The 14,089-nt window shown below is 49.9% G+C and overlaps 6 protein-coding genes across 6 annotated transcripts; 2 read left to right on the top strand and 4 right to left on the bottom strand.

The window, feature by feature from the left end:
* Window positions 1–32: 32 nt before the first annotated feature.
* On the bottom strand, window positions 33–2,287 carry N7474_001976 (fungal specific transcription factor domain-containing protein; the record flags this gene model as incomplete). The annotated part of the gene is made up of 4 exons (XM_057193391.1): window positions 33–1,277; window positions 1,338–1,968; window positions 2,021–2,086; window positions 2,181–2,287. The coding sequence occupies 4 exons, from the start codon at window positions 2,285–2,287 to the stop codon at window positions 33–35; spliced, it is 2,049 nt and encodes a 682-aa protein (XP_057058344.1).
* Window positions 2,288–2,717: 430 nt separating this feature from the next.
* N7474_001975 (nucleobase cation symporter-1 family protein) lies at window positions 2,718–4,395 on the bottom strand (the record flags this gene model as incomplete). Its single annotated transcript, XM_057193390.1, has 3 exons — window positions 2,718–3,362; window positions 3,418–4,218; window positions 4,285–4,395. 3 exons carry the CDS (start codon window positions 4,393–4,395, stop codon window positions 2,718–2,720), a joined length of 1,557 nt encoding a protein of 518 aa, XP_057058343.1.
* Window positions 4,396–5,669: 1,274 nt separating this feature from the next.
* On the top strand, window positions 5,670–6,806 carry N7474_001974 (TauD/TfdA family dioxygenase; the record flags this gene model as incomplete). The annotated part of the gene is made up of 1 exon (XM_057193389.1): window positions 5,670–6,806. The coding sequence occupies one exon, from the start codon at window positions 5,670–5,672 to the stop codon at window positions 6,804–6,806; it is 1,137 nt and encodes a 378-aa protein (XP_057058342.1).
* A 436-nt stretch (window positions 6,807–7,242) lies between these two features.
* Window positions 7,243–8,558, bottom strand: N7474_001973 (isocitrate lyase/PEP mutase family protein; the record flags this gene model as incomplete). The annotated part of the gene is made up of 6 exons (XM_057193388.1): window positions 7,243–7,443; window positions 7,496–7,570; window positions 7,628–7,729; window positions 7,789–7,915; window positions 7,978–8,255; window positions 8,331–8,558. Coding segments are annotated over 6 exons (1,011 nt in total), but the record flags the coding sequence as incomplete, so codon positions are not given.
* Window positions 8,559–9,209: 651 nt separating this feature from the next.
* N7474_001972 (uncharacterized protein) lies at window positions 9,210–10,543 on the top strand (the record flags this gene model as incomplete). The annotated part of the gene is made up of 3 exons (XM_057193387.1): window positions 9,210–9,455; window positions 9,660–10,334; window positions 10,400–10,543. 3 exons carry the CDS (start codon window positions 9,210–9,212, stop codon window positions 10,541–10,543), a joined length of 1,065 nt encoding a protein of 354 aa, XP_057058340.1.
* A 1,129-nt stretch (window positions 10,544–11,672) lies between these two features.
* Window positions 11,673–13,180, bottom strand: N7474_001971 (uncharacterized protein; the record flags this gene model as incomplete). The annotated part of the gene is made up of 2 exons (XM_057193386.1): window positions 11,673–13,037; window positions 13,097–13,180. The coding sequence occupies 2 exons, from the start codon at window positions 13,178–13,180 to the stop codon at window positions 11,673–11,675; spliced, it is 1,449 nt and encodes a 482-aa protein (XP_057058339.1).
* Between the last annotated feature and the right edge of the window lie 909 nt (window positions 13,181–14,089).

Below are 14,089 nucleotides of genomic sequence, written 5' to 3'. Positions count from 1 at the left end.
TATCGCATTATGCAGTTACACGGCCTGATTAACTACGGCAACTGCCATTCCTCCCAACTGCAATCTCCAAAGTCGCCATAGCCGAGTGTCCAAGGTATTTGCGCTGAGGGCGTGTCGGGATCTGCCCAGGTTGCAAGCTCATTGACAACTGCCATGGTATCGAATTCCATCCATCGGTCCTGTAATACCTGCAGCGGCGGCGGCATATGCTCTCCTGGGACAGATCCGGATCCATTCATAAACTCGCCGTTCGAAATGACCGAATTGCCGCGAATTTGAGTATCCCGGACCTCCGGGACTGCAGTATCGTTCATAGGAATATCTTCTGTGGTGCCCGCACCACCTACTCCAGTGCCTGTTTGTTGTGTCTCCAGTCTCTCCATGGTAACGCTCACAAGCGCCTCAAATGCGTCCCGGTATCGTCGTACCCATGGGGTTCGTTCTCCCATGACGAACAGCACGCTCGAGCATGCTCGAATATTATTGCTTAACCGTACACTCCACACGTCACTCCCATGCGTCCACAGGCAGTAGAGCAACACTATGCCAGACACAAAGACCGTTTGCACGGCGATGAAGCTGTGTCCATAATCGGAGTTCTGATGCAGTCTTTTGTGAATTTGACAGATCTGACCCGCCGACTCTAGACAGGCGTTGTAGTAAGGATCAGAACTCGGCAAAATAGAGAGGAAAGGCTGGATGAGGAGGCGCGTGGCTCGGTGATAATGAAGAAGGAAGTAATCCAGGCGACGGCTGCTGTATAGATCCACAGACGCCACTATACTGTCCTTCCACTCTTGTAATTTCTGGAAGTGCCCTCTCGTCTTAGGTAGTAAAACTTGCAGGGTGCGGTCATTGCGGTATATAGAATGATGAATGCGAGACTCAATTCTTCTGAGTTGGAAAATATGGATGGCCTGCCGTAATTTGTGGTCATCGTCTCGCATCACAGTGGGCATATCCACGTCAATCAACCGATCAGGGAGACTGACGGGGTAGCCGAGTGCGATGGAAATGTTGCGCTCGAGAGAGTAAACAGTCCAAAAGAGCTTTCGTCGCTTTTGTATGGTCGTGGGGGGTAGATCAACCTCGCGCCGGGAAAGGTACATCCCCTGGTGAACGCAGGTACGCATGGCGAACCCAATTAAGTACCATAGCTCTTGGCTAAGGGAGCACCGAAGGTGGAAAATCACCAGAAGAACCATGGCCTCGATGCTCTCGAGGGATTGAGGTTCTCGTGCTGCTGAAATATGCTGTATGGCTGTTGCATAAAAAGCCTGTTTGGATAGTTAGCAAACTGCTTCACGATCGGAAAACGGTATTTTTATGAGACTGACCTCCGGTGTTGGTGAGGACGTCTGTTTTTCTGTCAAAGCCAGCAGCCCAGACCCTACAGCATACACGAGGTACAATTTAAATAATCCAAATCGCTGGTTCGCTGTTAGGGACTGCGGTTCCACACGCGAGAGAATTTCTCTCTCTTGGTGAAGTTCCACAATCTGGTCCAGATCCAAGAAAGGATACCTCCAATCTAGTCTCTCCGAGTAGGTCTCGATTAGCTTCGTACCCAGCTCCTCTGGAGGCGGTCCAGCACCCTCTGCATGATTGTCCATAACGGCGGTGAATGGATAGTTCCCCGAACTGGGCGAGGTATCCGAACGGTCATCCTGAGAATGGAAATCCCCGGTTGACTGGGGGCTGGTCGTTCCAGCCTTGCTCACAGTTGAAGCTTGCGCGACATCACTGAGATTGAGGGCAAGATGAAGCCCAAACTGCGAGGAGTTGGCGAACGAAGATGTATTGGGTAGGTCGAAACAGAGAGAGTTGACTTGGACATCGCCAATGCTGATACGCCCCGGCAATCCGCCTGGAGGAAACCTAGCATCCGGCTGTTCAGCCCGCGTGGGCTGGTGCCGCTGGAGTTGCATCTCTAGGTCGGCGACCTTGTTTTCCAGGCTTTGAACATACCTAGATCAGTTTTAGTCTCTCTCCCAACAAGGCAACCTATGAATGAACGCACTTTGCCACGACCAGGTCTTCGCCGCGAATATTTTGCAGGTCGCATGATGCCCCTGATTTTGTACAGCTGGAACATACGGGCAGCCTACCGTCACACTATTGAAATAACCATCAATATCAAGGGTTTGTGCATCGTCATCAAAGGAAATTCTAGCACATACCCTCTGCTTCCTGGTCTTGCAACGCGAACAGGCTGTCCTCCCCATCCCACGTTTACGGCTATGACTGGAAAGCTGCCCGCCCGGAGTCGATGGAGAGCCCGGTCCATTGCCAGGTGGAACGACACCGTAGAAGCTCATGCCTAGTGGATAAAATGCGCTGATGGTCGAGAGGGTGGAGGGGAAGCGGAGGATCCGGAAGATAGGCATGCATAGGCGCAACAACCGATCAACCAATGGGCGGTCCGGACTTCCCACCACTCCACTTGGGCGTTATCACAGATAGAACAAAAGCACTTCTAGAAATGATCACTAATATAATAATTACTATCTGACTCGTAAGAATTGAGCCAAGATTGGTGCAATATGTAATGCTAATCTACGGCACCCTCCGACCGAGAATGGCCCTTACGGTACTGCAATCGGTTCCGAACCAGTGGCAATTGCCTCGGGAAGATGAACACATTATTCAAAAGCCCTGGACATAGTTACACGATAAATAAATGTGAATTTAAATGCTATATGCCATCTATGAGGAGTTCAAACAGCGTCTTTCTCCGACATCACAGCACCATTGCCCAGCCTGATAGTGAGCACGCTTTCTCCTTCAAAGAAGCCCTCGGAGTCCGCCATATATTCCCAAGATTTAGGAGTATCCTGCTTGCTCTCGGGGTAGATATATGTAGGGAAGAGCATGTTACCAGCATAGTAGACTGCCGAGCTCATGAGGAAACTCAGGAAGAATCCAATCTTGTACATATTCTTGCTGGCCTGGTTCGTCAGGCCAGGTTCCAAGGCACCAGCAACGCCGTGAATGACGAACGCCGTGCCTGCAAGCCAGGCAGTAATGGCACGGAGGTTCCAGCCCTTCCAGTATGTGTAGGGAGAACCCGGCTCGCGGCTGTAAAGTGAGGGGACATGAATATTACCGCGCCGAATAAGCCAGTAGTCGACCACCATGATACCACAAACAGGCATCAGAAAGACGGTGTAAGACGACAGGAAAGTTAGGAAGCTAGTTGCGTTGGCAATGATCTTCCAGGGGAAGAACAAGGGACCCAGAAGACCACAGATGATCTGTCCACGAACAATGTTGATATACCGGGGCAGGAGACCGCTCATATCGGCACCCGCCGGGAGCGAGTTAGTACCCGCGTTGGTAGCCATGATAGCAAGAATCATCCCCTGGATGGAGTTAGCGTCTTGGATATTAGAAAGGATGGGTAGCAGGGTGACTTACGAAGCAGGCAAAGAAAATACCAGCACGGGCACCCGAACCCCAGTAGGTAGTCAGTATCGCGTCGTAGAGATCCCACACGTTCCAATAGGAAGTACCCAAAAACCCCTGAGCAGCGCTAGTAGTTCCTGCGCTGAGGAACATGATCAGAATCTTGCTGATGAAGATACCGAGAGTTTGCGACCAGGTGGCCTGAGACGGCTTTTGCGCGTACCGCGCAATATCAGGCTGGTTGATCAAAATAGGACAAAGAGCAGCGCAGACGGAGTTAATGGCTGAAATCATGGGCCAAACGAGGCTCGAGCCTGAAAGAATGACTTGCCCGTCAAAGTGAAAGTTACCCAGCGAGCCGTTATTCTGGTGGATAGCCCAACCAAGCACGGCGAACAGAGCGACGGTGCTGTAAAATGCCTTGACCACGAAGATATGCCTCAGCACAATAGGGTGCACAAACATCAGACCCATCTGGAAGAACCAGTAGATGAAGAAAGCCAACAGATTCGCGCTGGTGATACCAGCATTGGCGGGAAGATGGTTTGGAATATTGTCCCACGCTGAGCCAAAGATGCATCGCAGCAGGACGGCCATCAGCATTCCGCCATAGTAGAGGTTGGTCGAAAAAAAGATGGTTGCCACAGCACCGCGGATGAAGATGAAGAACTTAGCACCCCGCGGGCCACCAGCTGCGCGGCCCATGACGGGGTATCCGACATGATATCGTGTCGCACCTCGAGAGTTCAGAGCAACCACGATGGACAGGAAAATGGAGGCGATTGTCGCAGCAATGAGGGTGTGCCACCATTGCTAAAAACAAAATTCCATTAGCATGCTTGCATAACTTCTGCTTATGAGGAGTTATTTATTACTCACCAGACCAATGGTGGCCAGAGAAGCTCCAAGGTTGTAGCTCGTAGGTGAGAAGGACGTTGTCAGGTAATATGTGAAAAAGTGAATCCATCCCCATGACCGACGTTCTGTCATGTATTATCAGCATGCCTGTCGCCTAGTTTAGGGAGAGAGGTTCTCAAACAGAGGGACCTACCAGGTTCTGTTGGCAGCAAATCCTCATTGTAGGCGGCCTCCTCCCCATCAACTTCTCTGGCCTCGATGGCCTTCAAAAAAGCTTTCCGAGAAGAAAAGGCTTCCTTGGTCCGTATAGCCCAGGTCATTGTGTCGAAATGAATCGAAAAACAGCACGACGAGTGGACAGACGCGGCGGCCACTCCAAGTTATGCTAGAAAAAAGTCTATCTTATTTCCCCGGGGAGGACCCCAGATAAAGAGACACTTTAGCTCGTACCGAGGATTCCGTAGTGAAACCTTATTCGTGGATAAGAGATAGCTACAGAACATCTATGATCTGAACTCCGGTTTTGGGAATAATTACCAATCTGTCATTTTCTGCCAGTCACAACGCTTCAATAGTAATATTGTAGAGTTACGCGAAGGCATAATTGCCGACCGGGATGCCCTATTAAGGGGCTGGGGTACTCCACGATAACGGTGGAGTTGGTATCCAAGTGGGGGCCTGTTCCTTGCCCCAAGCCCTAGCGGAGGCTCCGAGGATATGCGGAATGACCGAAAACACTACACGACAAGATAACGAGAATAATCTTATTCCCTTCGGACTAACTCCGTATTCCGCTAACTCTCTATCTATATCATTCGAATGGATTGAGAACTTGGGAAACCCGACGGTTCCGTAGAGCTGACTAGCTCGTCCGGCCTGACATTCAACCTTTTAGTTAAGCGCGCTGAAGACAGATAGGATGCGGAATGATAACTAAGAAGGACTATCACGGCCGGAGATTACTGGTATACTTGCACGTTTGTCCTTGGAGACCCTGAACGCCGGGTATGTACAAGCGATCGGCATTTCCCCACAATCATGTACCACGCGGGTGAAACCATGGGGGTGGCGTCTTTGACATGCAGCCGCCCTTGAGGGCTGCTCTGCGCGGACCCTCCGATGTGGGCGGAGACCCGGACCTCCGATGAAGTAGCTGAACCCTGGCAAACAATCTCAGAATTCTCTGAAGTCCGACACTTGATGAGAGCTGGTGTTCGGGACGTTTTGCCGAAGCGTCACTAATAAATATATCCCAGATCGCAACCGGTGGTTGGAATAAGACACTGGAAAGAACAGAGCAACTAGCAGATCCATATTACAGCCTTCGTCTTCCTGGTACACTCATTGGAGCAGTTTCGTGCTTTCAACACATTATCATATCTTTGATTCGTTCACTTTCAACAAACATGTCAATCGGAACTGGACCCCAAGCGTGGAAGACGGAGGATGTCAAGCGCGACAACTCATGGATTCTGCGCCTGACCCCCGAGGAAGTCGAGGGCTTCCGTACCGCGCTTGCCCACGCAAAGACACACCCTAAGGCTCTCCTCGACATGACGCAAGCCGATTACCCGCTACCAGATGCATCTGCAAAGGCCCTGCAGCGCGCAATCGCTACCACCCAAGACCGCTGGGGCATGTGCCTCGTGAAGGGTTTTCCTACCAACGAATGGTCCGAAGCAGACATGCGTGTTGCCTATTGGGGCATGGGTCTTTACATGGGCGTTGGTCGCACTCAAAATCGCGCCAGTGAGGTGATCAACGATGTGCGGGATGCCGGTGGCAGCTACAAAGTCAAGGGCGGTCGTGGATACAACACCAACGCCGGTCTTGACTTCCACCAGGACTCGGCCGACGTGGTGGCCCTTTTGTGCCGCCGCACTGCCAAGGAAGGCGGAACTTCTAAGGTCATGAGCAGCATTGCGCTGCGCGACCGCGTCGCTGAGCTACGCCCCGACCTACTCCCCGTTCTCGAGTCCAACAACTGGTTCCACAGCTTCCAGAACGCCCAAGATCCTACACAGCCCCCCTACTACCGTTGCCCCATCATCGGGAAGAGTGGCTCTTACTTTTGCGCCCGTGCAAACCGTAAGAATACTGTTGCCGCGCAGCGCGACTTCCCCGAGGTGCCGCGGCTTACTGCACAGCAGGAGGAAGCCCTCGATCTTCTCGATACTATCATGCCGACGGACGAGTATTGCTACAGCATGGAACTGGAGGTCGGGGATATGCAACTGCTAAACAGCTTTGTGACGCTGCACTCGCGCACGCCCTTTGAAGATTATGAGTTTCCAGATGAGAAGCGTCACCTCATGCGTCTGTGGCTCTCCATTCCCACCTCTCAACCCCTGCCTCCACAGTGGGCCGAGTACTGGGGTGACGTCCGGGCTGGCGCAGTTCGTGGTGGTGTCCGAGGTAGTGCCATCACTGAGGACTTTCTGAAGTATGAGAAGCGTCAGGCCGAGGCCATGAATATGCCTCTAACTGGGTTCAAGCCAAGCGTAACACAAGAGGAGATGAGCAAGATTGTGGCGGCCAACTAAAAGATCAATGTCGCTGTTGTTCATGTATATCGATCAAGGGCGAATTTTACCTTTATTTCTCATGTTCTTGGCTTTTATTATTCATCGTGGGGTTAAACCTCTGCTTCTACCGGGAGCCAACCCTTTAAGGATTGTTGTTTTTTACTAGATTTGAACCCAAATATCAACCTCGCGTGCCTAGGGGAATGTTTAATCAGAACAGGTCGGTCTGCGGCAACACCTTTTGAACTTGTAACAATCGAAACCAGATAGTCGTTCATATACACTATTACGCACGGGACGCGCCAAGGCAAAGCTTACTGGGTCAGGTCATTTTATTTTGAGGAGTACAAGACACGTCAAATATAAAGACCGGAACCAGTAATAGCACCAATAGATGATAGTTGGATTATTTATCTACTGTACCTATGCAGAATTCGTGTTACGTTTTGTGGCTTTATGCCCCGTTCGCGAATGATACGCCTCCCGCAAGACGATCAATTTCCATCTCTCTCTGCAATCCCATAACATCGAAGAATCCCTTGGGATCCAAGCCTTGTGCCGCTGCATCATCTTTGCCAGTTTCCATGAGATACTTGTACGCACGCCGAATGGTGTGCAAAACCGATTTCCCAGCAGCACCGGGGTATATGGCGAGCTACTTCTGTGTTAGACTAAACTTATGCGCGGTAGATTGTTGCAAAACTAACCTTTACTCCCCACTCACCCAGTTGCTCGGGCGGGAACCATGGGGTCTTACCGTTGGAGACCAAATTCACCATGAGCTCGGCCAGGTCAGCATCATAGAGTCCTTAGACAAAATGAATAGGTATTGAACTTACCGGCATTGGTGAGAGAACCTTCACAGCATTCTTGATCTGCTCTTCCGTCTCAATGGCCTCCAAAAAGCCCATGTCAGCGCCGCAATCTCGTGCTGTGACAAGCTGCAATAGATTGTCAGTTATGCTGCAAACTGTCAGGGCCTGTTCAGCATCAAACATACTCTTTCAAGGGCAGCATCGTATCCTTCAACCGCCAGCGAGTCCGTTCGCGCAATAATGAGGATGTCACTGCCGCCATAGATTGAATCCCGCCCAATAACACACGCGCGGATTCTCGACTTCCAGGTTCTTTTAGCGCAAAAAGGGTGCGTTAGTACCAAGGCTCGCGCGACAAAGTCCAAGCCACTTACTCAATGTCCACGACTTCCTTGCCCTTCAAGTGACCACATCGCTTATTTGACACTTGATCCTCAATGTGGAACCCTGCAACTCCGCACGAGTCATACGTCTGCACCATGCGAGCGATATTCGGCGGCGACCCGAAACCGACGTCCGCGTCGGCGATGAGCGGGATCCGAGGGTCGATATTGGCGATCATCTGTGCGTTCTGTGCAAAGTCGTTCAATGATGCGAATGCGAGGTCTGCTCTTCCAAGACGCGCCGCTGTAGTCATAGAGCCGCCTTGATACTGCGGATCGATTAGCCCGCACGATAGTTTTGTCCGTTCCGGTAACGAGGCGACAGCTCAATCATCGAGACATACCATGACTTGAAACCCTTGCTCAATGGCAAGGCGCGCGCAGATGCCATCGTACACTCCCGGGGCCTGAATACAGACACCTGGTTGAGAGAGGAGCTTTCGTAGCCGTGTTGCAGGCTTCATGTACTGCTCCGTGGCGGTGCTGTTCCGGGTGTTGTCCCCCATGATTGTTGTATAAGCGCCTGGTATGCTTAAGGTGATATTCGATTTACGATACCTCAAGATAGAAGCTCTGTGTGGCGTAGGATAATTAATACGGCAGCTAGACAGCTGTAAAGCATGTCGAATATCGGGGCCCCCGGAAACATGGGGACCTTCTATCGGAGCATCCGACCCGTGGCTTTTTTTGGCTCCAAGTTGGTTGTTGGTCTCCCCATAGGACTCTGTTGGAAGATTTTTGTTAAAATATCCCAGAGAGCGCCAGAATTTAAGTTATCTTACTCCTAGATGCCAGGAGCTGTATGTATTAATTATCCAATTATCAATTGGACCGTCACTAACCTGACACAGCGAGCCTCCCGCCGGGCGCTAGTCCATACTTCTTTTTCAACTTCTCTATTTGGTACTCTTGCTTCTTAAATAATTCATCGTAGTCTATAATGCATTATTACCCCTTGGTTTGCTAGTAACCTAAGAACATTAACAGGGCTCTAAGGGACCCCCACCATTCCATTTGGTGGGCTTAACCGAGGTCGTCGATCATACATCGGACATAGGCCCTCCCCGGTTGCCCCTCCCCCCTCTTTCCACAGTCCGAGCGGCTATTATTCTTTCACAACGCGCTTCATCCACCTATCACGCCATCCCGTCAACCTGTGTAGCCATTGCAGCAACAGCACACTAGCGAAAACACACCTTGCAGGGTTCTCGAGCTTGACGGACATGTCAGACAAGCCAATTTTTGTGGCTGCTCATCCCCGAGCATGTTCCACGGCATTCGAGCGCGTATTTATGACTCAACATGACACTATTCAATGTGTTCATGAGCCATTTGGTGACGCTTTCTACTACGGCCCAGAGCGACTCTCGACCCGATTTGCGGATGATGAACAAACCCGTCTGAACAGTGGATTCAGCAAGGCCACCTATGGCTCGGTGCTGGAAGGTATTAAGCAAGAAGCTTCTCAGGTTCGACATTTTCCCCTTACGAGCCCCCTGCCTTAGGTGCCCCTCTGCTACAATTCGCCGTCTGCCCCATTTTCCTTCAAGCACACACGGCACAACCATGAAAAGGCCATCGCATATTACAATGATAGACTTATAACTACATTTTCGCACCCGTCATGTAGAACGTGATCTGTGTAATCGAGGCCATGCTTACCCTATCGATAGGGAAAGCGTGTGTTCATCAAGGACATCGACTATTATCTATTTGCGCTTGACCGGGAGCCTACCAGCATCGCACCATCTTTTCAAAAAGTCACAGGTGGTCATCTTTCCAGCGAAGCTGCAAGAACCAACGGCTGTATTCAGAAAAAGTCGAGCCCACATCCAACCTTAGCTGAGCCAGAAAACCCAACCGTGATGCCGCGTGAGATACAAGAAATGTTTCATTTTACGTTTCTCATCCGCGATCCGCACTACAGCGTGCCATCCTACTACCGGTGCACGATCCCGCCGCTGCGTGAGATCACAAACTTCTATTATGATCCCCTCGAAGCCGGATATGACGAGCTTCGCCGGCATTTTGATTACCTGAAGGAGACTGGCCTTGTCGGACCGCATGTAGCCACACGACCCGAATTAAGCAGTCCAGAGACCAAGGCTGATTCGGGCTTGAAGAAATGCAATGGCCACGAAATATGTGTTGTCGATGCAGATGATCTACTCGATGCACCAGCAGCCATGATCGAGGCATTTTGCGAGAGTGTCGGACTGCAGTATGACCCTCGAATGCTGCAATGGGATAGGGAAATCGATCATGCTGTGGCAAAAGACAAATTTGAGAAATGGCGCGGCTTCCACGATGATGCGCTCGATTCCGATGGACTTCAAGCGAGGGCTCACGTAAGTCGTAACAAACCGCCTGTGAGACAGGAAAATGCCAGAAAACGCTAATAAGTGGACTACAGAAGCGTGCTCCGAAATCAGAGGAGGACTTTGACGCCGAGTGGCGTGCAAAATATGGCGAAGAAGCGGCGGCTATGATTCGCAAGACGGTTGACCAGAACATGCCCCACTACTTGTATCTGAAGCAGTTCGCTATGCGCGTCTAGGACTGAAATTTGGAAACGAAAATGGTTTCTTTTCGGTCTCCTTTTTTGCTTCTTTTTCTATGCACATTTATTATCGAGACAGTTGACGCATGTATCAAATATTGTTATAGATATGAAACAGGATTTCTTGACTGATGTCTGGCAGAGCACTTAGATAGACAGAATATTTCGATTGTAATTATACATATCTTGACTGCAGCGAAAACATGAACGCTCTTAATGATGATTGACCAAAAGTGGTCCAGTTAAAGAGCTTATCCCATTCTCGCCAAGGCTTCGGGAGAAATGATAAAACAAGATCGAATGCTAAGCCACATACTATGACGAGGACCTTTCTCACCAATGTATGTAGGCTAGTTTTAAAGATAACATATGGTTATAATTAACTCTAAAACATGTACATGCGACCACAGGGTGTGGAGAACAGGGCTTCCCGTCCGCTCAGCCGTACTTAAGCCACACGCCGGTCAGTTAGTAGTTGGGTGGGTGACCACCAGCGAATCCTGACTGTTGCATGTATCCTTTTCTTTTTTTGGGACCCCTCGGGTTTAGCGCCCTTTCCCTTCAGGCCTTCAGGCGCTTCACTTGATTAATCCATCCACTATAGCAACTAACAGCTCTACGTCGATCCTTCAAAGGGGAAAGAGGACAATAGTAGATCAATTTCTCCGCACTTAACTAGATCAAGAACCAACATACAAGCTCTCAAACAGTCAAACCAAAACCCCCTTCTCCTGATTGTCCACACCTGATTCCTCACAGGCATGAACGCCTATGCGTATACAGGTGTCGGGTAAAATGTCCACTAGTATTCTATTAGTTGGTCCATCTGCCGCATCCTGATCACCTGATCTCCCATCATGGAAACTGGCAACTAGTAAATACGCCTATTTCACATTCCAACAATACGCATGTGATTGAATCAGGAAATTTTAGAGTATTCACACAGTCTGTAATTACCATTTGGTTAATAGGTGGCCGACAAAGGCTCCACCTGGATTCGACAAAATTGTCTCGAGTGTCCTTAGATTCTGAATGTATTCGCGATCGAACGTCAATAGACCTAGGCTAAATCTTGTTCGGACATTTAGTTCTCCTTCCTGTCATGATGGTTTACTACTATATCTTCCTAGGAATCTTGGATTACTCCGTCACCACTCACCAGCATCCCCATCTCCACCGATTGTCTCCAGACAGCACCCTTCCAGAAGATCAACAAGCTAGCCAGATAGAAGATGACAAGAATAATCGCCTCAATCCCAAACCCCAGATCGTACCCTAGGTTTTCATTGAGATTTGGACTCCAAAACGGCACAGTAAACGAGATAACCTGACGCACGACATTCATGAACTGTAACACCGACCCTGAGTGCGCGGTGTAGCAATCAACGCAATATGTCTTAAGCGGAGTGGTGACCAATTGCAACCCAAAGTTCGAGATAGCATACCCAAGACAAGGTCCGATCCAGTGCGTGCGATTCTGCAACGTGATCCCGAAAATTAGAATGCCAACCACAGACAGCACATGCCCCGGAATCCCGACCCAGAGGCGGGATTCCAGCCGTGCGGGCCGGTTGGTGCTGACAGCTAATCGACGCTCGCGGTTCATGGCCCAGTCGCTGCCAGTGCCAGCGAGAAGCTCACCGAACACGACGCCGAGTAGCGGGCCGATGAAGAAGAGGCCTTGCTGGACGGCGTCAAAATTGTAAACTGCTTTCAAAGCGAGCGGGACAATAGCTGAGAGGCCAGGGGAGGTGATTGCGAAGGTGACGCCATAAGCGAAGGCGATGAGTGTCACATGCGGGGATTGGAGGAAGAGGACCGGTTCGATGAAGGATCGGAGCTTGAGTTGCTCAGGAAGAGGTTTGGGTGTGATGAGGTACTCTGCAGGATGATACGCACCCATCCCATTGTATCGTCGGTGCTCGTATGATGTCTCTGGACAGGAAAGGACATAGGCTAGGGCCTCGACGAAGTTGGCAATAGCGACGATCCACATAGCCCATTGCCAACCTACGTATTCGGCCACAGGCCCTCCGATAAGTCCACCCAGCGGGGGACCAATTGCCACCATTTGCGTCCAGATGCCATTCTTGCTACCTCGCTCTTCGGGCCGGAACAGGTCTACGACGATGACGCCGGGGACAACCAACCCGGATGAGATGCCGATGATTTGAAATACGCGTGCTGTCATAAGAGTGCCGTATGTCTTTGCGAAGCCGCCTCCTAATGCGGCAATGCTAGACAATAGCATACTCCCAATCAGCGCTGGTCGGCGCCCGTACGAGTTCATCAGCGGGATCCACAGGAACGGGCCCAAGCCTAAGAAGAGGACTTGGACTGCCACTAGGTAGGTCGCCGTTTGAGGAGTGACCCCGAACTGGGTGGCGATTTGGCCTGTACTTGGGATCAGGATGGCACAGGTAAAGCCCGGACCGAGGGCGTGCAATCCACATTGCATTAAGATGATGTGTTTGCGAAGCCATGACCAATTCTGATCATGATGATTAGTCGAGGTCGCGGGCTCAAATCTTGGACAAATGAACAGTTTACCATAGGCAGGTCCTCGTTTGGTTGGCCCGAGGCTGAAGATAGCTCAATATGCTGAGCATCGTCTTTCTTGGCTTCGAAGTCCATTCTGCTGGAAACTTGATGCATAAAGATAAAATTTACTGGCAGCGATGTCCGTTCAGCAGCTGTAGATTAACTCCAAGGATGCCTAATCGTGAAGAGAACAAGAGATTTCATGAACATAGTCGCCGCTGAAGCATATACGAGGGCGGAAACAGGATATTTATAAGCGGTTGACTCAGGGCGGAACGCATCCATCTCTACCTACTTAATCCCTGATATTCATATGAGCCATAGCGGAATGAAACCTTTACAGGAAGACAGGTGGCAGTTTAGGCGGGATTCGAGAGACGTCGGTTGGACTAGATCTACACAACTCCCGTGAACGGGAGTCGGAAGCGCCGTGACTTCGTCCATATATGTTCATGTGTTTCCGTCAAGTGTCAATATCCATAAAATGAACCTGCCTTTGAGTGGATAAATTTCCGATTATGCAGTTATTATTTGACTAACTACATTTGTTTTGATATCCCTATAGTAAACAACCATATATACTGGGAAATATCATGTATTTTATCGGTTGTTTAGTAGTGTAGCTTACTGACATTATACCTTCTCTAATAAGTTGGTTCAGTTAGTAGTAATATAGTACTAGTAGGTTTGCTAATTTATTGATACCTCAATGATAGATGGTGAGTACTAAGCTGGCCGAACTGCAATCTATTGCTAACACATATTTCGACAAAGAAAAAACAAAATAAACATCATGGAAAAGAAAACAAAAGAAATGAGAGAATTATGGCCAAAATAAGAACGGGGGGAGCAAGGCTGGCATTGGCGAGCCGTCTCATCAGGCTTCAGCCAACAAGTATGAATACCTTGTCGGACGCCTTGCTTGGAATATCACTACTCGCCACGCGCCGTAATCGTGATATGCATGGAAGAGATGAGTAGATGGGATGTATAATGAGATGC

Source organism: Penicillium riverlandense (assembly GCF_028828495.1).
Source record: "Penicillium riverlandense strain IBT 135883 chromosome Unknown utg000001l_segment0_segment0, whole genome shotgun sequence".
Classification (NCBI taxonomy): Eukaryota; Fungi; Ascomycota; class Eurotiomycetes; order Eurotiales; family Aspergillaceae; genus Penicillium; species Penicillium riverlandense.
The sequence above is the reverse complement of the archived record's forward strand: the minus strand, read 5'-3'. Positions and strand labels throughout refer to the sequence as shown.